The following is a 24276-nucleotide window of genomic DNA, read 5'->3' on the forward strand; positions in this document are numbered from 1 at the left end:
GATAGCTGTTCAAATTTGACTTAAAACTATAAGGATAGTTCCACACACGATGCAACACCACAGCTGCCGTAGAGGGCGTTATTAGAGAAAAGTTTAGGCAATATGCCATACTGATCAAAGGCACCACAACTTTGTAAAAAGTACTTGTTGCATCACAGGGAATCCAGGAAAACACAAATAAACAAGCACACAAACAAACAAATTAATAAATAAACAAAAACAAAAAATAAACAAACATAAAAACAAGCATACCTATATATAAATATATAATAACAAACATACAGACAAACATAAACAGATAAATAAACACACAAACAAACATACAATATCATAGGACATTGAATAAATAACAAATGAAGAGAGTGTATGTTGGCAGAGACTTACATCAGGTTAAATAATGATAGTGTCCTTGTAGCGTTTCTTATGACATCTACATTACATTTGAAAAAAGAACATAACAGTTATGTTTGTTGAATTTTATTAGTCAACAACAACAAGACTAATAAACATAAACAACACAAACAACAAACAACAACAACAACAACAACAACCAGATCTCTGGGTTCCCTATGGTAAAACTGCACTAACACATGTCACTTGCACATGTCGTCTTGATCATTTTTGATGCACTACACACCCAATACAGTCAAGTTAGGGAGCCCTTCACAGTCAAGACATCAACAATCACGCAGATACACAACGTAATCTGTCGGCAAACTACTAAATTTATGTCTTTTATTCAAAGTAATATTCACAGTTTCTCCCCGTGAGACATCTCACGAGGTCAGCTGTCACATACACAAATCCGAGTTGCTTATCATACTCTACGCTAGCAGGGCTAACTCTATGCTTGTCTGTTTGTCTTGCCCTGCGCGTTACATGTGAACAACTCTGGTAGCATGAAGAGATATTGTCATACAAGAATTATTTTCGATTCATGAAAACGGTAATCATAAAGCAAACATAGATTAGCTACTACTAGCAACTGTACAAATTTAATCCAAATTTTTTAAAATATTGACATCAATGGCTCTGAGCACATGTTCAAAATAGTGATTACTGATACATCTTTTCATGAGTACATGGGATGCTCTATATTTGAACATGAGCTAATAAATAACAGTTAGAAAAAAATCATCCTTTTTAAAGCGATAATAATAAATTAAATTTGCATGAATCTCCTGATTTTGCATCTATCTCAAAAACTTTTGAATTTGTTGCAGTATTTGCATCGATCATAACTGCACAGGCAACACTCACACAGATTAAAGGTCTTTAGCAGCTATAACTTTTGAGAATTTGTCACAACTTTTGTTTTTAACCCTTTGAGCGCTGCAATTTTTCCCACCAAAATTATAGTGTGCAAAATTTTACCAATTTTGTGAATTTTTCTGTAATTTTTTTGACAATTTTGGACCAAATGAACATCACATTTTATTGGCTTTGGATTTTTATCAAAATTTTAGCAAAAATTAGAAAAAAAATTGACTGGTGTATATTTTGATATAGGCGACAAAAATTGACTTTGGCACTCAAGGGTTAATGTCAACTGCAGTTCCTTGTTCTACTCCGAGTCCCCGGGGCATGTTGTTGTTCTCCACCCCAGAGCATGTTGAGATGCACAATCTTCAGTTGGAAGCTCAGTCTGTACATGTTCAGACTACATTGTTATTGTTGACAAGAGAATTCTAATCTGGACAAGAATTAGAATGTAAACATTAAAACCTCATTTTACATGTATAGACGCTGAGTTTACAAGCCAAATAGCGACCTCTGTTGACAAAATGAACAAAAATAACGAAAACAATAGCACAAGTTTCAGCTACTGACCCTTTAATGGGGTCATGTTCATGACCAAAACATGACCGTCACCATCCTGGTCTTGTAAGTGGCAAACTATGCTGCACATAAAGTTAAAATCATTTCAGTGCAAGGAGATTGCTAGTTTTAGCTGAAAATGAAAAGAGAACACTATTGCAACTCAGTAAAGAAGTCTCAGAAGATAGTATTGGCTATGGTAGTGTTCCAGCACAGTTGGCGGATCCAACATCCCCTACAAACATCACAATGTAAAGTCATCTCAAACAAAATCATATCAAAAAATACCACATGTACTGATAGATGGTTCCAAGGTGTCCTACTGTTGTATGAACACCAATACAGAAATACAAACACAATATTGCAATCAAGATACTTTGTCCACATAAACCAATTGCTAATGAATGGCTGCTATGGTATGTAATAGACCCACAACATGTTTGTGGCTCTAAGGTGCAACCAAATATAACACTCCATGGAGTGTGTTGGAGTTGACTTGGAAATACTTGGCACCAATGTGCACTATTGAGTCAAAGATTCCTTTGACAGTACTGATCTGCCCTCTTTAGGAGACCTTTCAATACAAGATAATACAAACTTACCCCTTAGAACAGTATTAATTTGTAATATGGCAAATCGTGACTGTTTGGCCTTGCCAAATGCACACCGACATTTTACTTCCTAATATCTTTTGACAAAAATCAAGTTTTCTTTTCAATGTTAAATATGGAAGGTGTAATATGGAAGGTGTAATAACCCCCCCACCCCCATCCCCATCCCCACCCCTACCCAAACTTAAAAATACCGTCAAGGACAGTGTGCTCACATTCGGTTTGAATTGGTCCATTCGAGAAATATTTAAACCAGGAAAAACAAGAATGTCAAAAGCAAATAAGGTCTCCAACTTAGGTACTGGAGGTCATCTTTAGGAACATGCATATCAATTTCTATAGCAATGAGACAAGCAGATCCTAAATACATATTAAGCAAATGTCAACAACAAAAAATAGACAGAGAAGGCTTGATAAAAAGAAAAGGTGGGAGTGGGTAAAAAAATTTACAAGGGATCTGGTAAAAAAGTAATGCTACCGTACCTCATCAATCTTCTAGACCCTACCCCCTCCTGAATATCAAATGTTCCATCCCTTGGTATTACATAATGCCAGATGACAGGAAATATATTTACAACCTTGGGCAGTTTTTAATTAATGCCATGAGTGTTATCATTCTAATGAAAACAGCACTTAAGTTAGTTACAGATAGTGAAATGCCTTCCACTGTGGGCAGTGATTACAACATCTGGAATTATCCTGGATCCAAATTTCTCATCAGTTCTTGTATGTCTTACATAGAAAAGTTGCAAAAATTGGTCCACAATGAAAAAATTCACCTCAGCTTTGTTTTCTGGATCAAAATTTCCTACAAATTGATACCAAATATGACAAAATTATGTTCACAGCCTTCAAAACTGTCTCACAACATATCCCGGGTTGGTGTAGGTCATTTAAGGTCGCAAACTGAGAAAATTACCTAAAATATACAAATTTGGGGGTTTCCCAAGAGCAAAAAATTTGTCTAATAATATCCCTTGGGACTTTATACCAAATTACAAAGCTATCAAACAAGTAATTTTGAGAACAAGTTTTCTTGACCAAAAATGACAATATTGTCTTAAAAATACAAATTTGTATATTTCAGGACAATTTCCACATATCTAGCTATTGTCATCTCTGTACGTCTGTGTACCAAATATAAACGCTGTCAGTCCAGGGGTTTTAAAAAGAAAACACTGTTTAAGATTTTTTGACCAAAAATGACAAAATTGCTCCAAAATAGTAATTTTCCCAATTTCGTCATAATTTCAATAAATTAGAAGAGTAACACCCTCGCAAAGATCCAACTCAAATTTAAGAGCCATTGGGCTGGCGGTTTCAGAGAAGAAGAATTTTTACTGAAAATGAGAAAAATCACCAAAAAATTCAGCAAAAATACAAAATTAAGGATATCTTCACAATATTCATAAAACTGTATAAGGTTCACCTAAGGTACTTGCACAAAAATTTTCAAAGCAATCAAAACAGCAATTCTTGAGTTATTAATTCTTGACCATTTTCACATTTTATAAGCTCATTTGCATAATTTTGGCAATGCAGACTTCATTTGAAAAATCCCATCTATAGCCCAGGATGCATCCACACACCCAATACCAAGCTGAAACACGCAGCGGTTTGCGTGTTTTTGATGTTGACGGACATACTGTACGTACATACATACATACATACATACATACATACACACATACATACAGACGCCATCGACTTCAGCTTATACGATAAACTCACATTGGTGTAACCAAATGTGAGCTAAAAAGTAACGAAGATGATGAAGGCTGGCACTACAGGATACTGTATCATCAGAGTGTCGTCTTTGCGAGAAAGTACAGATCAGCCAGGCCAACTATGGATGAAAGGACGAGACCAACCATGACACACTGAAAGAATAACAAACAAAAAAATCAAGTATGTCTGCAGACCATGTTACAAACAAATACTGAAGGAGTGTGTAGTCAATTACACCACCATCCCAGGGACTGTGATTATGTTGACTTCAATTTACTGTCAAACCTAATTTGAGAGCTGTCTGCATATAAATCTACGCAATATTCTCTGCTTAGCCTTTTTCAAACTTTTGTCATGCAATTAGATTTCAGTAAATGTCCACAAAGACATTTATTTTTCTGGTTCTATCACCAGCATCTGATATGACATTGGATTTTGCAATTCTTATCTTGTTGTCCTCTTTACAGAAAAATTCCCTTATGTTACTGGTTTGCTTAAATAATTTTCTTATCATCAAACCATAACAAATTTTGCAATGAGTGCATAAAAGTAGGAAACAAACATTTGAATATTAACTAAAATGGTTTTCCTTGGGGGCAATATAGCTCTGTACTCTAACCTGTATCCCTGATCAAGCCTCCTTAGAATAAGCAGACATAAATGCTAAACACTCTCTGTGACCATAATCCTCAGTCTTGCCTGGAAATAACTGACTCTGTCTCTAATCTCTGTGTAACTTACCAATGCTACAGGCTGGTGGGAGAAGGAAGCAGCCATGTACCCGAACACAAACGCTCCTATCACAGTCAGAAAGGAATTCATCACCGTCATCACCTGCCTTTTAACACTTCTCACTGAAATCATGAAATGAAGACGAGAAACCTACATCAACCTTTATTTACTCCACTTGAGACTACTGAGAAAACATGTCATGATTATCTCCTATGTTGCGTGCAAAAAAAATACTGATTTTTTTTCACTAATATCATCGAATATTTCCGCTTTTGAAAATGATAACTTACCTTCCGCACCAAACTCTGCAAAACTTGTCTTCTGGAGGTTCTGCCGAGTACAAAAGAAATAAGTGTTAATAGTAATAAAGCATGCAGCCCGGAACTTGTGGTTTACAAATCACGCCCTCACAGGTGAGAAAAGTACAGTTCCTAAGTACCTACCCGGATCACAACACAAGACTCTTAGTATCACACAACACTGAAAACTGCTGACAACAAACTTGTAAAAGTCACTGCCATTCTCAAGAAACTTTGAATGCTCTTGGTTCAGAGAGTCGAGACAAAAGATTAATTGGTCTAACACAATTTTATTGTCTCCGTACTTAATTTTGAGAGAAACGTCACATAACTGAGCAATGCTTCATGCAATCTGTTGACCTACGTTGGATTGCTCACACACATGCTTCCCTAGTAAGTAATATGTTGATAATTCTATTCACAGAGCATAGAAGTGTCTCACCTTGACATTGATCGCTTTTGTCATTCTGTTATACTCTCTGTTCTGTTGCTCCGCTTTGAGTCTTTCCAATCTTGCCACCAATTCAGGATTCTGTGGAGTTGGCAGTGAAATACAAGAGAGTTTAAGTTACTGACGGTGCCGGCATGCCACTACAAGAGCTATAGTGGTGTCCAGGTGTCGGTACTGCGACCACCTCACCTGTATATCTGTACTACAGGGTTTCCTGACATCTTTTACCCCTTTAATACAGACAGAAATAACCGACTTAACCCTTTCACCACCATGGTTTGTCCCAAATCCATTGTTTTCTATGGTAAAGTTGGACCTGTATACAGGGAACTGGGGTGAAAGGGTTAATGGGCCAGCAGCTGTAACTTTTGACGATTCTTTTATTACTGATTTTGTTTTTATGATGATTTTTGATAATGTTGCTCTCTATTTGTGTTTTGAATGTCAACTGTATTTTCTTGTCCTATTTCTCGAAGCATGCTGAAATGCACAATGTTCAGCTTGTCAACCCCACATGAACATGTGTAAACTGCAATGTTTTTGTTGACAAGTGAATTTTAGTCGGGACTAGAATTCACATGCAACTATCAACAGTGCATTTTACACATCATATGGACGCTGTGTTGGCAAGTTAAATAGTAGAGGTTTTACCATTAACATGCTCTTGAAGTAGAACAAGGACTTGCAATTGACATACAAAACAAAGATAGTGAAAAAAGTCGTCAAAAGTAACACCTACTGGCCTTTTAACAAGAATCAAACTTTTTGAATAAGTTTTGTATACCAGTTTGGAATTTCTGTGTAATGTGCTCTACTTGGTGACGACAAAACAGCTTCTAACCTGCGATTATAAATTCCTGGGCCACGGAGAACGTTTACGTGGGTAGACACCTTGTTTTTCATTAGTTACAGGTGACCCAAGAAACTATGGGGGGGGGGGGGGGGGGGGGGGGGGTTGTTTCCTTTTTTTCTTATCCAAGCCATCATCCCTAAGTGAGCAGGCCCCTAAACCAGCATAGAGAGGGTTAATGCAGAAACCAATAAAGGGGAGGGCATTTACTTGCAGGGAAATTTTGAGGGCAATAAACAAATAAAATAAATCGTTTTTTAGTTTGCAAACACAGGAGTAGACTTCTTCATCCTTGTTTTAGAAATGCCTCACTGTACTTTTGGCACTTTGCCATGATTGCACGGGGGTGGGGGGGGGGTGTTATTGCTTACATATACCATTCCAGTTTAGAGGGTTGAAATGCCATTGATATTGGAATCTGATTGCCATAGACTGATTTCTGATTTTACCCCTTGCTGCTTATACGTTCTAACTGTACTTTCTGCTAGAAGGGGTGACAAATCTTCACTACACGCAATTTTTCTGAGATTTTTGCCAAAATTTTGAGAAAAAACTGTACCCAACAAAATGTGATGTCCATTTGGTTCAAAATCATCAAAAAGTTACAGAAAAAAACATGAAAATTGGTAAAATTTTACACTAAAATTTTGGCGGGAGAAAATTACAGTGCTCAAAGGGTTAATAGCTTCACGTACAGCTAAGTACACTTACCCTTTTTGGCTTTGGTAGCGGTGGGAAGTAGACTTCACTGCCTTCTAAGAGTTCATGTAAATAGAGTGATGATGTGCCATCTGGATACAAAAATATCGACAGAATATGTATCAATTTCAAGTTTACAAACGATGATTTTGCCCTTAGGTACTATCTTGAATCAAACATCAAAACTGAGAAACAAACCATTGCAGCAAGGTAATTGTAAAGTGACAGAATCAACATTAATCTCTATTAGACACCATTTACCGGTAGCTCAGATACTGTCGGAGACTTGATGTCGAGTAGAATAACAAACCACTCTCAGTAATTATGTAGTAAAAGTCATAACCAGTGCATCGCATGGCAATTTTCTCCGATTTTTTTATTTTTTTTTAATAATTCCTGTTGGAATCGTGATGCTTCCATAATAGATCCACGGTGAGCATTTCCTGCACCTTTGAAATTCCTAGAATCTTAACTGCATGGAACGAAATGTTAAGAAAATGTTACTATATTTTTTTTTGAAATGTGTTTACAATACCAATAGCTCAGTTTGTTGGCTGGATGAAGAAGCTTGTGTCTGACTTAGTTCATGAACTAACGTACTGGAGAACGCCTTGGGCATGGCAGTAAGTGGAGCATCTTATACACCAGTTAGTAGCACAAACCATAGCAGTAACAATTACTGTGATCTGCTTGTCGGAGCGCTTGTTTCCTGGTCCCAGGATGTAGGACAGGTCACCTTACATGCAGCGCGACTTTACCTTCCTGTGCCTGGTTGTACCACGGTCCCTCGGGACCGCGGTTGTACATAGCGCACAGGCACTTTCATTATTGCCTAATCAAACGTGAGTACGAATGCCCATGCCGTAAAATGACATACCTATGGGTCCTACTAATTACTGCCCGTAGCTGCCCGAGGACTGCCCGAGAACTGCCCGAGGACTGCCCGAGGAGCAAGTAGGCCATATTTCGCCCATTTCAACACTAAGCCAATAGGTTGAACTTATAATGTGCCCAGTCAAGAAAAAGTATCATTGATTTGGTGTTTTCTGTAGCGGTTTTAGAACCCGAAAGACGCCTGGCTTTCAACGAGAAACACGTCTCCACCTTGATTGAGAGATCATACCATTCAGTGCAAGGGGTGGTAGGCTGTCAGGCTGTACGCGCTCGGCGAGGTTATTGTGCCACCTCTCGGACTGAATGGTATGATCTCACTATCAAGCTGGCGACGTCCTAATAGGCGAGCGGCAGACTCACCTATTTTTCACACTTAATGTACCCACCTTACATACAGCCACATCATACGTCATTTGAAAGCTTATTATCTGTACTTCAAGAATATCGACGATGTGGAGCTGCCAAGTAGGGCCATACCTCCCTAATTTGCATAATTCACACGGGTATTCAATTTGCATAAATGCGATATAAAATTAGAAATTTCATTGTTAACTACTCTAAACATACTTTTAAACTATCGAGTGATATATCAAATGAAAGGTATTTGCCTGAGGAATATAACATAGTTATTCAAAGATATATTTGAATTGATTTCACTGAAATATTTCCATATTTATTGTGAAATAATTATTTTCCCCTTTTGAATAACAATATTTTAAAAATTTTAACACATGCAGCCACATCAAACAGCCACATCATACGTCATTTGAAAGCTTATTATCTCTACTTTATGAAAATGGACAATGTTGAGCTGTTTAGAGGGCCATAGCCTCTAATTTACATAATTAACACGGGGGGCCAATTTGCATAAATGCGATGTAAAATTATAAATTTACTGTTAATTTCTCTAAACATACTTTTAACTATCGAGTGATATATCAAATTGAAGGTATTTGCATGTAGAATACAACTTTGATATCCAAAGACATATTTACATTGATTCCATTAAAGTATTTTCATATTTATATTGAAAAAATATTTTCCATTTTTGAATAACAATATTTTAAAAAATTTAATGCATACAGCCACATCATACAGCCACATCATACGTCATTTGAAAGCTTATTATCTGCACTTCAAGAAAATTGACAATGTTGAGCTGTCAAGTTCGGTCATAGCACCTAATTTGCATAATTCACATGGGTACGCAAACTACAGGATTTGATATAAAATTAGGAATTTATTAACTACTCTATGCAAAATTTAAACTATCAAGTGATATATCAAATGAAAGGTATTTGCATGTACAATACAAAATAGATACCCAAAGAGATATTAAATTTGATTTTGTTGAATTCTTTTCATAATTATATCGAAATATATATTTTCCCCTTTTGAATAACGATATTTAAATAATTTTTACACATACAACTACATCATACAGCCACATTATACGTCAGTTGAAAGCCTATTGCCTCTGCTTCATGAAAATTGACGATATGCAGCTGCAAAATACAGCCGTAATTCTTTAATTTGCATAATGCACATGGGTACCTAATTTGCATGAGTCCTCTATAAAAATAAAAAAATCCATAGTTATGTAGTCTTCACTTACTTTTCAACTATTGTTACGTGCAGAGAAAACGAACAAAAGGGTGAACTCAGCAGTTTACGTTTAAACAAAATTTATTACGAAAACAAAACTAATTGCTAAGTCAGGGACAGAGTACAAGCTTTAAAAGTGTACAGACTACTTATCTCAGCTGGGACGGCAAAGCTCCAGTCTCAGAGTTGTAACAGTCAGTCGGATGAATGAACAGTCCTTTGGCTTGCAGGCTTGAAGCTGCACAAAGTCCACAGTATAAATCCAGCGTTGACAGTGAAGGTCTTGAAAAGTCTTGAGAATGACTACTGCTGGAGTTTAGTAACACACAAGAGACACGATCCCAAAAGTCTGACTGGAAGCTGAGCACGTCCCTTTATAAAAGGCATATAAGAACAATCTAGAACTTTTATTGACATGCTAATTACTGTTCTAAAATTATCTCCCTTACACAACTAATCAACTTTCCAGAACATTCCAAACATGACTAATTGAATTCAAGGTTGTGAGGTCATCAAGGGCAGTGACCTTGAGAATGTTCTAGACTAATTGAACTCAGGTCATGATGAGTGTGGGGGAAATGACCTACATAACACACCCCCTCTTCAAAAAAAAGAAAATTTTCAAAGAAAAATCTTTCTTTTAGAAATGTAATCTTGAAAAGGATTTAAGTACTCAAATTTTGTTGTACTCTAAAGTAAAATTTCTTGAAAGTGAACAACAATAAACTCTAAATACGAGAGAGACAGTCTGCAATTAAATTGTCTCTGCCTTTGATATGTCTAATGTCAAGATTAAACTCCTGTAACATTAAACTCCATCTTAGCAATCTCTGATTTTTGCCTTTAAATTTCTGCAGAAAAACAAGAGGGTTGTGATCAATATAAACCACTATTGGCTGATTTGAAGAAGTAACATAAACTTCAAAATGCTGTAAAGCTAATATCAAAGATAAACACTCTTTTTCAATTGTAGAGTATTTCTCTGGGATTTGTTAAATTTGTGTGAAAAGTAGCAAACAGGATGTCCCATGACTATCTTCTTGCAATTTGTTGTTGGAAAACTTGAAATGGCACTGAATTTGGCATAAAGTATGCACGGCAAAGTCCGGTTATTTTTACTGAGTTCGATAAAGTCATTGTTCGGCAAATACTTGGCTTCCTCCTGGAGATATTCCGCTTCGCAGGATTCAGTCCGTCTGGATGTTGTTCCACTGGATTACTGTCGCAGACATCTTCGTTGTGGTAGATGATGGTTGTCCTCGTTGGAACATCTTGAAACAGGTGTTTATATTCATGGAGCAGTTCTTTCACCTGTTGTTGTTGTTCTGGCTGGAGGTGTGCCAACTTTGTAGACTCCAGCTTCTCCAGGATTTCTGAGTTCTGAAGCTTGACCGAGCCCAGCTTTGAGTTTAGAGTATTTTCACTCAAGTCAGTTTCAGTATCACTATCTTCATAATGGCCAGAACTGACGGTACTGACAGGCTGAGTTATAGTAGGATTATCCCTATCCAAATATGGCTTAAGCATATTTATGTGACATAGCTGTTTTTGTTTTCGCCTGTCAGGTGTTATTATGATGTAATTTAAATCACTCAATTTCTTATCAATTAGATATGGCCCAAAGTAACGAGCATGGAGTGGTTTGCCAGGAACCGGAAGTAGAACAAGAACTTTTTGACCTGGTTCAAACTTCCGTTTTGAGGTGTTTTTATCATATTTGGTTTTCATTGACTGCTGAGATGACTCAAGATTTTCTCTGGCTAATTCACATGCTTTAGAGAGTTTTGTACGAAAATCTGACACATATTGCAAAATATTCAGACAATCATCATCGTCTGACAGGAATTTCTCTTTAACGAGCTTAAGTGGGCCACGGACTGTATGTCCAAATACAAGCTCAAATGGGCTAAAACCAAGAGACTCTTGAATTGACTCTCTAACAGCAAAGAGCAGAAAATGAATTCCTTCATCCCACTGCTTCTCTGTGTCAAAACAGTAGGTCCTAACCATGTTTTTCAAAGTTTGATGAAATCTCTCAAGAGCACCTGACTTTCTGGATGATAGGCGGATGACCTATACTGTTTAATGCCTAGCTGATCCATTACTTGTTGAAAAATACCAGACATAAAGTTGGAGCCTTGATCGGACTGGACACATTTAGGGAGGCCAAATAAAGTGAAAATTTGACTAAAGCTCTCACTATAGTCTTTGTCTTTATATTTCTCAGTGGTATGGCTTCTGGGAACCGGGTTGATGTACACATAATTGTCAACATATACTCATTTCCTGATCTTGTTTTTGGTAGGGGCCCAACACAGTCTATTAGTATCCTACTAAATGGTTCTTGAAATGCAGGAATTGGCTGTAAAGGGGCCTTTGGAATGGTCTGATTTGGCTTTCCTACCATTTGACATGCGTGACAAGTTTTACAGAAATGTGCTACATCCTGCCTGAGATTAGGCCAATAAAAGTGACTGAGAATTTTATGATAAGTTTTCCTGACTCCTAAGTGACCAGCCCAGGGCGCTTCATGGGCCAGGCGCAATATTTCAGCACGATAGGGCTTTGGAATCACAATTTGATGTTTTATAGCCCAATCGTCATCAACCAAAACATCTGGAGGTCTCCATTTACGCATGAGAATACCAGATTTTGTATAATAGGAAACAGAGCTATCTGAAGTTTTACCTTCATCATCTACCCTGTCAAACAAAGACAAAATATCTGGGTCTTTGTGTTGTTCTGCAATGAGATTTGATCTAGAAAATGTCTGACTTTGGTCAGCAGAAGTTTTACTGGAAGTTTCAAATCCACGAGGGATAACGGAATGATCCGTGTCAAACACCTGACTGAGAAAGGTGTCATTTAAGTCAACATCTGTGACATTATTTTTGAGAGTATTTTGATTCTCGGAAGTTTTCTTTGACATGGCTCGAGTAATAGCACATGAAGGAAATAAATCGGTATCTCTTGTTCAATTGGCTCTGGATCCTGATCTAAACTAGGATTATCAGTCACAAGTGGATTAGTAATGACCTTGTCCCCAGCAAGGTCGTTTCCAAGAAGAAGGTGAATCCCTTCAAAAGGCAAAAAAGGCCTAATACCTAAAGCCACAGGTCCAGAAACAAAGTCCGAAGACAAATAGACATTATGGAGAGGAACAGGAATGTAGTCATTACATCTACCCCCTTAATAAGAACTTTAGAACCTGAAAATGACTTTTCAGAAAACGGCAGGGTATCTGCCAACAAAAGAGACTGGGAAGCCCCGGTATCTCTTAAAATTTTGACAGGGGTAGCGGAAGAAAAATCACTAGAAAGTGATATAAAACCATCATGAATAAATGGTTCGAAATACCCATAATGCTATCTTGAGAAGAATTGACCTTGACCTCATTAATTGGGGATAAGAGGGGTTTAACCTCAGAAAATGTGTTACACACATTATTAGACTCTAATTGAGTTGATGAAGAAATAAAGCCGGTGGGCTTAGATCCACTTTGACTACTTTGACCTTCACGTTTTCTTTTCAATTTGAAACAATCTGACATTAAATGGCCGTCTTTCTTACAATAATTACAAGAAAGTGTACCAAACTGTTTGTCAGAAGGAGATTGAGACTTGGGATCTGATGATGTGGAAGTGTTACTTGAATTTTGTGAACTGTTGTCATTTGATTTCCTACTGTCCTTTGAAAAATTCTTGGATGAAAAGGAGGAGTTAAATTTACCTGCATTGTTTCTGTATGAAAAGGACTGGGATGGTTTGCTGAGAAATGAAGATTTGTGGGTCAATGAATAATCATCGGCCAAACGTGCAGCAACCTCCAATGTATCTGCCTTTTGTTCATTCATAAACGTCTTGATGTCACTCCGAATGCACCTCTTAAATTCCTCAATCAAAACAAGCTGTCGTAATTTGTCATAATTCTGACTGACCTTTTCAGAAGAACACCAACGATCAAACAGTTGTTCTTTTGTTCGAGCAAATTCAACATAAGTTTGATCCTTCACCTTCTCACAATCCCTAAATTTCTGACGGTAAGCTTCAGGCACCAACTCATAGCCCTTGAGAATTAATTCCTTCACAGAATCATAATCTGAAGCCTGCTCTACTGACAACTGAATGTAAATTTCTCTGGCTTTACCCACCAAAGCACTCTGCAAAAGCATAGACCAGGACTCCTTAGGCCAATTCAGACTCTGAGCAACTTTCTCAAAATGAAGGAAATATTTATCAACATCCTTTTCTTGGAAAGGGGGAACTAACCTGAAATGCTTAGTGATGTCAAAATTGTCTGAAGGGAAGAATTTTCCTGACTTTCCAAGCTCTAAACGTTTTATTTCTAACTGCAGTCGTGTTCTGCTAATTCTCTTTCCTTTTCTTTTTCCTCTCTTTCTTTCTCCCTTTGTCTTTCTTCCATTTGCAATTCTTTTCTTTCATTTCCAATTCCCTCTCTTTCTGTCTTTCTTCCATTTCTAACTGCATTTGTATTTTTTCTTTTTCTAATGCCTGTCTCTCCTTTTCCATTTGTAATTCTTTTTCTTTCATTTGTAATTCTTTTTCTTTTTCTAATGCCAATTTTTTTAGCTCGAAATCTGCCTGTATTTCTAATTCCAATTTTTTGAGTTGGAAGGAAGACTCAAGCTCATAATCTTTTAAGGCAGACTCCTCAAAATGGCCAGAATTAACTAAATGTTTTGCAATCTTGAACTGTATTTCTCGCTTGCGCATAGATCCTTTGACATCTACTTTAAGGAAATTTGCCAGTGCTATGAGGTTGTCTTTTCTGAGGGAATTAAATGTGTCCTGATCAAGGTCATCCATAAATTCGTCTGGCTTGAATTCCGCCATGATGAATTTCGCTGAGTTCACAGTATACAGTAGTTTTGAAAGGTAGGCAAAATGTTGTCAAACGGCTCAAAATATTCGTCTCCCGGACGAGCCCCCAATTTGTTACGTGCAGAGAAAACGAACAAAAGGGTGAACTCAGCAGTTTACGTTTAAACAAAATTTATTACGAAAACAAAACTAATTGCTAAGTCAGGGACAGAGTACAAGCTTTAAAAGTGTACAGACTACTTATCTCAGCTGGGACGGCAAAGCTCCAGTCTCAGAGTTGTAACAGTCAGTCGGATGAATGAACAGTCCTTTGGCTTGCAGGCTTGAAGCTGCACAAAGTCCACAGTATAAATCCAGCGTTGACAGTGAAGGTCTTGAAAAGTCTTGAGAATGACTACTGCTGGAGTTTAGTAACACACAAGAGACACGATCCCAAAAGTCTGACTGGAAGCTGAGCACGTCCCTTTTATAAAGGCATATAAGAACAATCTAGAACTTTTATTGACATGCTAATTACTGTTCTAAAATTATCTCCCTTACACAACTAATCAACTTTCCAGAACATTCCAAACATGACTAATTGAATTCAAGGTTGTGAGGTCATCAAGGGCAGTGACCTTGAGAATGTTCTAGACTAATTGAACTCAGGTCATGATGAGTGTGGGGGAAATGACCTACATAACACTATCGAGTGATATATCAAATGAAAGGTATTGGCATGTAGAATAGAAATATGAATTCAAAACACGTATCTTAAATATTCTTATTAAATATTTTATTCAAATCGAGATATCTTGACTTATTTTTAATATGCATAAAATTGTGTAGTAAATACGAATAATGCCCGCACTATGCAAAATAAGAATAAAATATATACAAAATAACAATAATTTAGCTACACACAGAACAAATATCGCTCTGACTGAGATTCAGAGACAATGTATGACTTTCATTGGAATCCAGCACAAGCTTAATAAATTCATATCAAACATAAAAAATGCATCCTACTCTGAAATGTTGAAAGCTCTTCTCAAAAAATCACATCTTTAGACCTCATTATCTGTGAAGGTCATCGATGCATCAAATTAATATTCTCGACTTAAAGAACACACACGTACAACCAACAGATACCAGATTCCAGTTCATGCAATCAAACGGCAATATTCAAGGATTTGTGAAAGGCGAAACATTACAATACATTAGAACAATTATGCCACAACAATACGATACAAAATGCAAGATTTTTTTGAGATGAAAGTAATCAAGTATAAATAAAGAGTAAAAGTAAGTAAAAGTATGTGACTGACGAAGACAACTCTATTCTCGAAAGGTAGCATCAAAGGATTGCAGTGTTACAGTAGTCTTTCCACTCCAGTGCGGGTTCAGGGCAGGATACGTAGATTAGGGGTACGTCTTGCAGCAAATCAACACTTTACACAAAACCGCCAAACATAACATACACAAAATTCAAACAAGAATAAGATATGAACGATGTGTGGAGTTTGCTTTCTCTTATTACACTGTCACCAGTTGTGTCTGCTGTCAAATTAATCTTCCATGCACAAGGCAGCTATAACTGTGGCAACCCTTTCACTCATGACAAAACTGTTTAAGAAGAGGATGATGAATTTGTAGAATTACTAGATGAACTTGAAATGCATGACACTGTATCGGCATGAATGACTTGGATCATGAATTATGCCATAACTTTGACTACAGCTTACTCTCACATATTGTTTCGGCTACAGAGTTACTTTTCAACAACTACACTAGTGTCGTTGGGGATCTTTCTTTATATATGAACTTAATAGTAATCAGTGATATTTTCCCAACATATCTTTAGGAAAAAATGTCGGCGTTCAAATTATTAACCGTATATGTTAAAAATATAGTCAGAAGTAGTTCAACAGTTTAAATTCACTCGGATGGAAATAAGTACAGCAATGGTGTAAAATAACGTCATGCAAGTGCAAGCAATAGATCATGATGGGTTCTCTATGATTGTGTCATATGAATGATGAAGATATGACATCAGGAGGATTATTTTATAACAATTAATATACAGCAAAGAAAAAACATCATCAAAATCTCCTAGGTGTTCATCAGTTATTTACCAAGGCCACTGTTTTGGGGATTTGAAAACAATACAGTTATTTGCCTTGGTTCCCAAAGCAGTACTGATCAGGTGCCACCTGGTATATATATATATATATATATATATATATATATATAATATATATATATATATATATATATATATATATATATATATATATATATATATATATTAGTGCTGTTGCCTTGGTTACAACATTACAAGAACATGTTGGCATACTTGAGTAACATTAAAAGGTTTTCATATGCTGTGAATGGGTACACTCTCTGACCTATAAAAACTATACATCGGTATCGGATAATAATGCAGACAATAAGAGCTATTCATATGTTTTGAAACATACATTAAACCAACAAAATATTCATTTCCAGACCTCATTTCAGTTGTTTGTTCTCCGTGTTCTATGCACTCTTCGCACATCAAAATGCATGTGGTTGCATTGATACTGCTGTTAAAATTTTTAAAACACCGTTGTTCAAAAGGGGAAAATAATTGTTTTAACTACAAATATAAAATATTTCCGTAAAACCACTTTGTATATCTCTTTGGATGTTAATTTTGTTTTTTACATGCATACTTTTCATTTGAAATATCACTCGATAGTTGAGAAGCATGTTTTGAATAGTCAATGAATTTTCTAATTTTATATTACAGTTATGCAAATTGCTTACCGGTGTAAATTATGCAAATTTAGGGATACGGCCTTACTTTATAGTTCAACATTGTCAGTTTTCTTGAATAAGAGATAATAAGCTTTAAAATTACCTATGATGTGGCTGTATGATGTGGCTGTATGTGATGAAATATTTATATTATTGTTATTCAAAAGGGGTAAGTATTATTTTCAATATAAATATGAAAATATTGCTGTTAAACCAATTTAAATATCTCTTTCGATATCTATTTCATATTCTACATGCAAACACCTTCCATTTGATATATCACTCGATAGTTTAAAAGTATGTTTAGTGTAGTGAACAATGAATATGTAATTTATATTGCATGGATGCAAATTTGATACCCTTGTTAATTATGCAAATTAGGGGCTATGGCCGTACTTGACAATTCAACATTGTCCATTTTCATAAAGAAGAGATAATATGCTTTCAAATGATGTATGATGTAGCTGTATGTTGTGGCTGTATGTGTTAAAATGTTTAAAATTTTGATATTCAAGAGAGGAAAATATAATTTTCAATATAAATATTAAAATATTTCAGTGAAATCAATTTGAACATGTCTGTGGATACCAAAGTTGTATTCTACATGCAAGTACCTTTCATTTGACATATCACTCGATAGTTTGAAAGTATGTTTACAGTAGTTAACAGTGAATTTTCTAATTTTATATCGTACTTATGCAAATTGGGTACCCGAGTTAATTATGCAAATTTGGGGGTTATGGCCTGTTGTGGTAGCTCCAAATTATCAATTTTCTTAAAGTAGAGATAATAAGCTTTCAAATGATGTATGATGTGGCTGTGTGCTGTGGCTGTATGTGTTACAATTTTTAAAATATTGTTATTCAAAAGGGGAAAATATTGTTTTCCATATAAACATGAAAATATTTCAGTGAAATCAACTTTAATATCTTTTGAATATCCATTTTGTATTCTACATGGAAAGGCCTTTCATTTGATATATTACTCGATAGTTTAAACGTATCGTTAGAGAAGTTATCAATAAATGTCAAATATTATATCACATTTATGCAAATTGGGTACCCTTGAAAATTATGCAAATTAGGAGGTTATGGCCCTACTTGGCAGCTCCACATCGTCAATTTTTTTAAAGTAGAGATAATAAGCTTTAAAATGACGTATGATGTGGCCGTATGTAAGGTGGGTACATTAAACTCCTAAAATAAGGCCCTTTTTGTGGATTCGCCGCTTGCCTATAAAGACCAACGTCTCACAGTAAGTGAGGCTACCCACCATTCCCCTTGATTTGTGCACTCAGACATTTTTTTCTAAAGGCTTTTTCAATTTTATCAGTTTCTTAACAATTTTTAACTGACAATTTAAGTTAAGGATTATTTGTTAAAACTATGTTCCAAAATTATTGATTATGTTTAAAATTCAAGAGTAAATTGAATGAGAAGTCAATGTTTGGAGGTGCTAAAAATTGCACACTTGTCAAGATAAAGTTATCAGCAACTAAGATGGTCTCATCATACCACCTGTCAGACATGCAAATTTCCTTTGTTACGAACATTAAAAAAAATCAATATCCTTTCTTTTGCCAACACAGATGCAACTTATTCCCTTAGTTTCCTTGAAAATATTGTGTATGGCTGTCAAAAATCTATGTCAACAAAATTACAAAATCGCTATCTCCTCCGCAGAAAAGGGGTTGATCTTCTCACTATTCACAGTGGGAAATCAGAAAATTATGAATATTAGAACTATGTTGCCAGAATTTTGAAATATAGACCGAGTTGTTCTCTGTACAGAAGAAATTTGCTTCAGTTCAGTGAGTGATCTCCCTGTGTACAGATCACGGAGAATTGTGGGTAGCCTCACTTACTGTGCGTCTTCCGTGTTCCTAAACTGCCGGAAAAACATCAGGTTAACGCCAAATCAATGATATTTTTGGGTGGCTGGGCATGATATAAACTGAACCTATTGGCCTAGTGTTAAAATGGGCGAAATTTGGCCCACTTTTTCCTCGGGCAGTGCTCGGGCAGGTCTCGGGCAGGCCTCAGGCAGCTACGGGCAGTCACGGGCAGTAATTAGCAGCATACAGACTAATCTGAACTGAAGTGCGCGCGGCACCACCGCCGCGGCACCAGCTATTACTTAGGCCACAGGTGCTTAACCCCTTGACTACCTATGGCGCCGGATATTTCCGGCGCCATATTGAATTACCATATACCTTGAGTGCCGGAAATATCCGGCACAGTTAAATAGGCGTATTTGCTTCGTTTTTGTCGCTAAAAATCCCGTAATTTCGGCGCCGGCACGCAGCGCAACTAAGATTGATGTATTCCGATCTGGCCTGAATGTGATTGCGCCCCCGTACGTCCGAGTATGGCCAAAATCCGGAAGCAAATGTCGTGACCCATGACCTCGACCCTAAAAGGTCAGGCTGATCACTGAAGTGTCGCACTGATTGTTTACAGTTTTCAGAAGTACGGACGATCGCGAAGATATTTATGGTTTGTTTTTTTTAATGAAATGAAATATTTATTTATTGAAAACAAAAGGAAATGATTTATATGTAAATATGTTCTATTAACAGCAATATTCGTGAATGAAACTAAAGGAAATACAATTTTGTACTATAAGCCAGTGAAATTTTATAGCAGCCATATTATCAATATGACTGGTCACATGACTGGTCATGTGTTTGGTCATGTGATATGTTGTTACCTAAAATGTATTTTTAGATATTGTGAATTATTTTTTGATAAATCATAACCATTTTAGATGCATGTTTCTGCAAGGAAGACATAAAGCAGGTGTTTACAAATATAAAATGTGTTGATTTTCAAATACAGAATCATGTCAGATGCTGATGTTTATGGTTCATTTACTCTGCCTTTTGTGAGAAAAATCTTAAATAGGTACATCTATAAATAAAGTAAAGGGTAGTTATTATTACATATATGTAAAGATAATGCCATGAAAATTACAACTGCATTCAAATTTGCATCATTTTATGGATTCAAAACACGTCCTGATGCTTCAAATATTCGTATTCTTTGCCAACTCTGGTCACATGACGTGTCATGTGATCAGTCACGTGACCTGGAAATACAAATCTTATGTATGAAAAAGTGGGAAATTTCATGCTGATTCAGAAAATATATGGTTTTTTGGTACTTACTTAATTTTTACTCTAAGCAGTGTTCATGCAATGACCACACCCAAGGTTTTATCAAAATTGACATAAGGGGCCTGGTATATAGGAATACATTGGCCTTGGTAGTCAAGGGGTTAAATCAACCAGTGATCGCGAAGCCCTATTTACGTACGTTTACAGGGGGCTTCGCGATCACTGGTTAATTTAAGCACCTGTGACTTAGGCAGTGTTGAAAGTGTAATAATAATGTAATACCTTTTGTAAGCTGTTGATGACATTTCCGAACGACTTGGAATGGAATACTTTCACTTGGATCCTTTTCACTACCGCAGTATTTTTCTAGGTCTAACCGAAGTTTGTCTGGCAGATCACTGTCCGTTAGCAGCGTTTGTATCACTCGCTTGATCCGCTCGCTCAGCGTCACATGAACCGCCGCCATATTGGCTTGTTTTAGAGGATTATGGGATTGGGATACCCTCACGATGACGTCATTAACAGGGAATCCCTCTACAGCTAGCAGCTCCTCCATTCCTATAGACTAGTCACAGTTCGGCCCCGGGAGTATCTCTCTAGGCTATCACATAGTCCAAAGTTGGTGTTCAGAAAGTGTAAGTCACAACCAGCGGTCGACCAGTAACCAGATTCACGGGCAAGGGTACCGAATTGTACCAAGATTGCATTGACCTGATTGACTTCGGCAGCGCGCAGAAGAAAAGAAAAGATCATAGGATGATTATAGCTTATTAGTTCAGGGTGGAGGACGACCTAATAGAAATCGAAAGCATTGTCGCTTTTTAACAACTACTTACTATGTTTACTATATGATTACCTATGTTGTATATACGTGAGTTGCCAATTAAAAGGATCAATGATAGAGAAATCTGGTGGTGTTTCTGATTTTAATGCAGCTCATCCGAGGGTTACTCTATGGCAAAATTCGGCCTGTGCAAGGAAGCAAGGTGAAAATATCGTTTATCTCTGACAGGGAAATTTCTATATGCAAAACGATCGTTCACAAGTGACTAAGAGAATGCGAAACAAATTAAAGCAGATTCCACATTATGAATAAAACACTTGCACTAGTATATTTGAAAGACAGTCCACAGGTCCATGGAGTTGCCATGTTGTATACATGGAGAAGCCCTTTCTCTCTATTTATAATAATAATAATTAAGTTTTATTTGCACTATAGGCCTCCGGCCCTATGTGCTAAAGTCATTACAGAAAATACATTTCAGTCAAAGGAACAAGTGAAAAAATATAAATATTTAAGTTTGTACAGTATCCATTTGAAGTTCACTTCGTGCTTTGAAAGCAAAAAAGAGAAATTTGCTGACATTGCGAATAATCTCTGTGGTATCAGTTTGTAACAAACGTGTAAATTTAGATAAACTTGGAGGATCGTGATAAACGATGGGTATGTATTTCACTCTTAACTTGTTATATAAGGGACAAACCAATAAAAAATGGAATTCGTCCTCAACAGTTCTATGGTCACATAAGCACACTCTTTGTATTCTAGGTAAATTTTCGTGTCTCCCCTGTTCTATAGCTAGGCTATGAGCGGATATACGGAATGAAGTCAGACAGAGTCTAAAAACAGGCTTCATTGAAATACAAAGATACTTTTCAATGCAAAGAGAAGTTTTATACAATGAATATGAGACAAGTCTATTATAGCTATTGATTGTGTCGTGCCAGTTCTGGGTATCAATATCTTTACATCGTTGCTTGAATAAGGATAAAAACACTACCTCATTCCCTACTCCCTGGTTGTACCAACTTTCAGCAAAGCCATAAGAAAACAAAACTTGTCTTAAATTTGATGCCCAGCAATCTTTTCTATTTTCAGCCATGCTATATTGAACCTGATAAGCATGATAAATACATGTAAGTCTGTTCGAGTTTGTATGTAATAGCTTAAACCAGTATTTTACCATTCTAGGCAATCTTAATGACCTAAGTGTTGGTCTGCCAATCTCGCCTCTGGCTGCTACATCTATGACATGCTTTCTTTGGCGTAATAAATGCTTACAAAACTTTACATGTACTTTTTCTAAATGTTTGCCTTCAATATAACCCCAAATCTCACTGCCATAACTTAAAATAGGCAGTATCTTTCTGTGTTCGCGCTGCCCATTCGCCACGTTCGCAAATGCGAATTGAAATCAGCAGTGGCGAAGAAAAATCGATCCTAATTCGCCACAGTGGCGAAGATGATTTTTGTTGAAAAAATTCCGCAAAATAAGCAAAAACGTGGGTTTTTTAGTCTTTTGTTGATCTGCGCTTCTCTTTCGGCGATTCGCGAAAAAACTATATCCACTTCCGTATTGTTCTCTCCGACGTACGCAATTGCAATCGAGCCAAGTCTCGCGAGAGATTTGACGTCAATTTGTATAGTGTACAGCATGCACATAAATGACTATCGCGAGAATTGAAAATGCAGGCAGACGCAATCGAGCCCTAGTCTCGCGATAAATTTGACGTCATTTTGTCTAGTGTACAGCAAGCAAAGCGAACACTCGCGAGAATTGAAACTTTTGCTACAGCAGACACACGCATTTTAATCGTGGTCACAAAGTTCGGTGTTGAAATTTATTTGCATCGTGGTCTAGACGTTCCATGTTGCGCATTTTAATCGAGGTCTTATTTTAATGGTGGTCGATTTGCATCGCGGTCCTCATGGTCCCCTATTGATGTTAATTAAAATCGCCATCCCAGCGACGCATTCCGTGTTGTTGTCGATTTGCATCGCGGTCTCGACGTTCCGTTCCGTTCTCGACGTTCCGCGCACAGGCGTGATGTTTTCTGGGTAGTTTCTATAAGTGTAGTTCTACGTTTCGACGTTCTCTTCCGTGATTAGGCTACGGAAGAGAACGTCGAAACGTAGAATAACCTACACTTATAGAAACTACCCAAAAACATCACGCCTGTGTTCCGCGTATCCATGCTCAGTTGTAATTTTTTTGGTTGATTTTGCCGTATTGTTTTTTCAGAAACATACGAAATTCGTCTAAGTTTTAAGAAACAATTAATTTCTCTAGGCGAGGACTATTCAAGCTCGTTGTATCCTCGCATTAAATTTACCGATTTTCTGTAATACAGTTATTTATGTGGTTTACGGAAATTTTGTGACAGCTTCAGGTAAAAAGGTGAATTGGAGAACATTTCATCTCTGTCAGGAAATCTTAGCGCGTACGTCTTGTGCAGGTGAACTCTACGGAATTTTCTGATATCAAAGATGTTTGCTAATTTACAATGATACTCATACTAGTACTTAACGACATTTCCTGTCTAAATTCCCGCAAATCACCATGAAAATCTAAAAATTACTACACGGAATTAGACTACATGTGGAAGTGTCGTTTGATGACGTTCCGAACGTCTGTGCCACATATACGCGACGTCTTGTATGACGTGACAAAGATGCTACGTGTACTGATGGAACGTAATTACGTGTAAGGCCAAAAAAAAAAAAAAAGCTGTTCAACGGGCGGGATGACTTCAAAGTTGGGTAGGTAGGTCGGATTTTTTTTTTTTTTTGAATTTATTTTTTTTTGGTTTTGAATTTATTTTTTTTTGGTTTTTCTAAACAGAACATATAATATAAACACTTTTTGTGTGTTTCATGCTTTTCTTAGTCACATAACATATATTGGATATGTTGTTTAGTACGTTCATGATTTTTTCAATTTTTTATTAACATGGGTTGGTTGTCTCACAACAGCTTCTTTGCCTTCACTTCTACAGTTCAATCTACAGGTGCCGCCAACAGGTAAATTTCATGAATTTCTCAAAATCATCACAAAACCCTGTTTTGAAGGCTGA

General features: G+C 36.7%; 1 protein-coding gene across 2 annotated transcripts; it reads right to left on the bottom strand.

Annotated features, from left to right (window-relative positions):
• Positions 1-721: 721 nt before the first annotated feature.
• On the bottom strand, positions 722-20992 carry LOC139145482 (transmembrane protein 199-like). Of its 2 annotated transcripts, XR_011554934.1 has the most exons (7): positions 20704-20992; positions 7201-7280; positions 5631-5720; positions 5180-5219; positions 4899-5011; positions 4172-4309; positions 722-2603 (listed from the first exon to the last, which is right to left on the bottom strand). XR_011554934.1 is itself a non-coding variant. In XM_070716688.1 (6 exons), exons 1-6 carry the CDS (start codon positions 20975-20977, stop codon positions 4232-4234), a joined length of 675 nt encoding a protein of 224 aa, XP_070572789.1. In that variant the 5' UTR covers positions 20978-20992; the 3' UTR covers positions 4085-4231. The 2 variants fall into 2 exon arrangements, 1 of the variants encoding a protein (XP_070572789.1); XM_070716688.1 differs by lacking the exon at positions 722-2603 and having other exon boundaries at positions 4085-4309.
• Between the last annotated feature and the right edge of the window lie 3284 nt (positions 20993-24276).

The sequence above is a fragment of the Ptychodera flava genome, chromosome 12, assembly GCF_041260155.1.
Source record: "Ptychodera flava strain L36383 chromosome 12, AS_Pfla_20210202, whole genome shotgun sequence".
Taxonomy (NCBI): Eukaryota; Metazoa; Hemichordata; class Enteropneusta; family Ptychoderidae; genus Ptychodera; species Ptychodera flava.

What these genes read in the sequence shown, in the direction of transcription:
- LOC139145482 (XM_070716688.1), bottom strand. Translation starts at nt 20,977, where the DNA reads ATGGAGGAGCTGCTAGCTGTAGAGGGATTCCCTGTTAATGACGTCATC. An exon ending in TCATCAACAGCTTACAAAAG is followed by an intron (nt 7,281 to 20,703) that starts GTATTACATTAT and finishes TTTTGTATCCAG; the next exon opens with ATGGCACATCATCACTCTAT. An exon ending in TGCAGAGTTTGGTGCGGAAG is followed by an intron (nt 5,012 to 5,179) that starts GTAAGTTATCAT and finishes TCATGATTTCAG; the next exon opens with TGAGAAGTGTTAAAAGGCAG.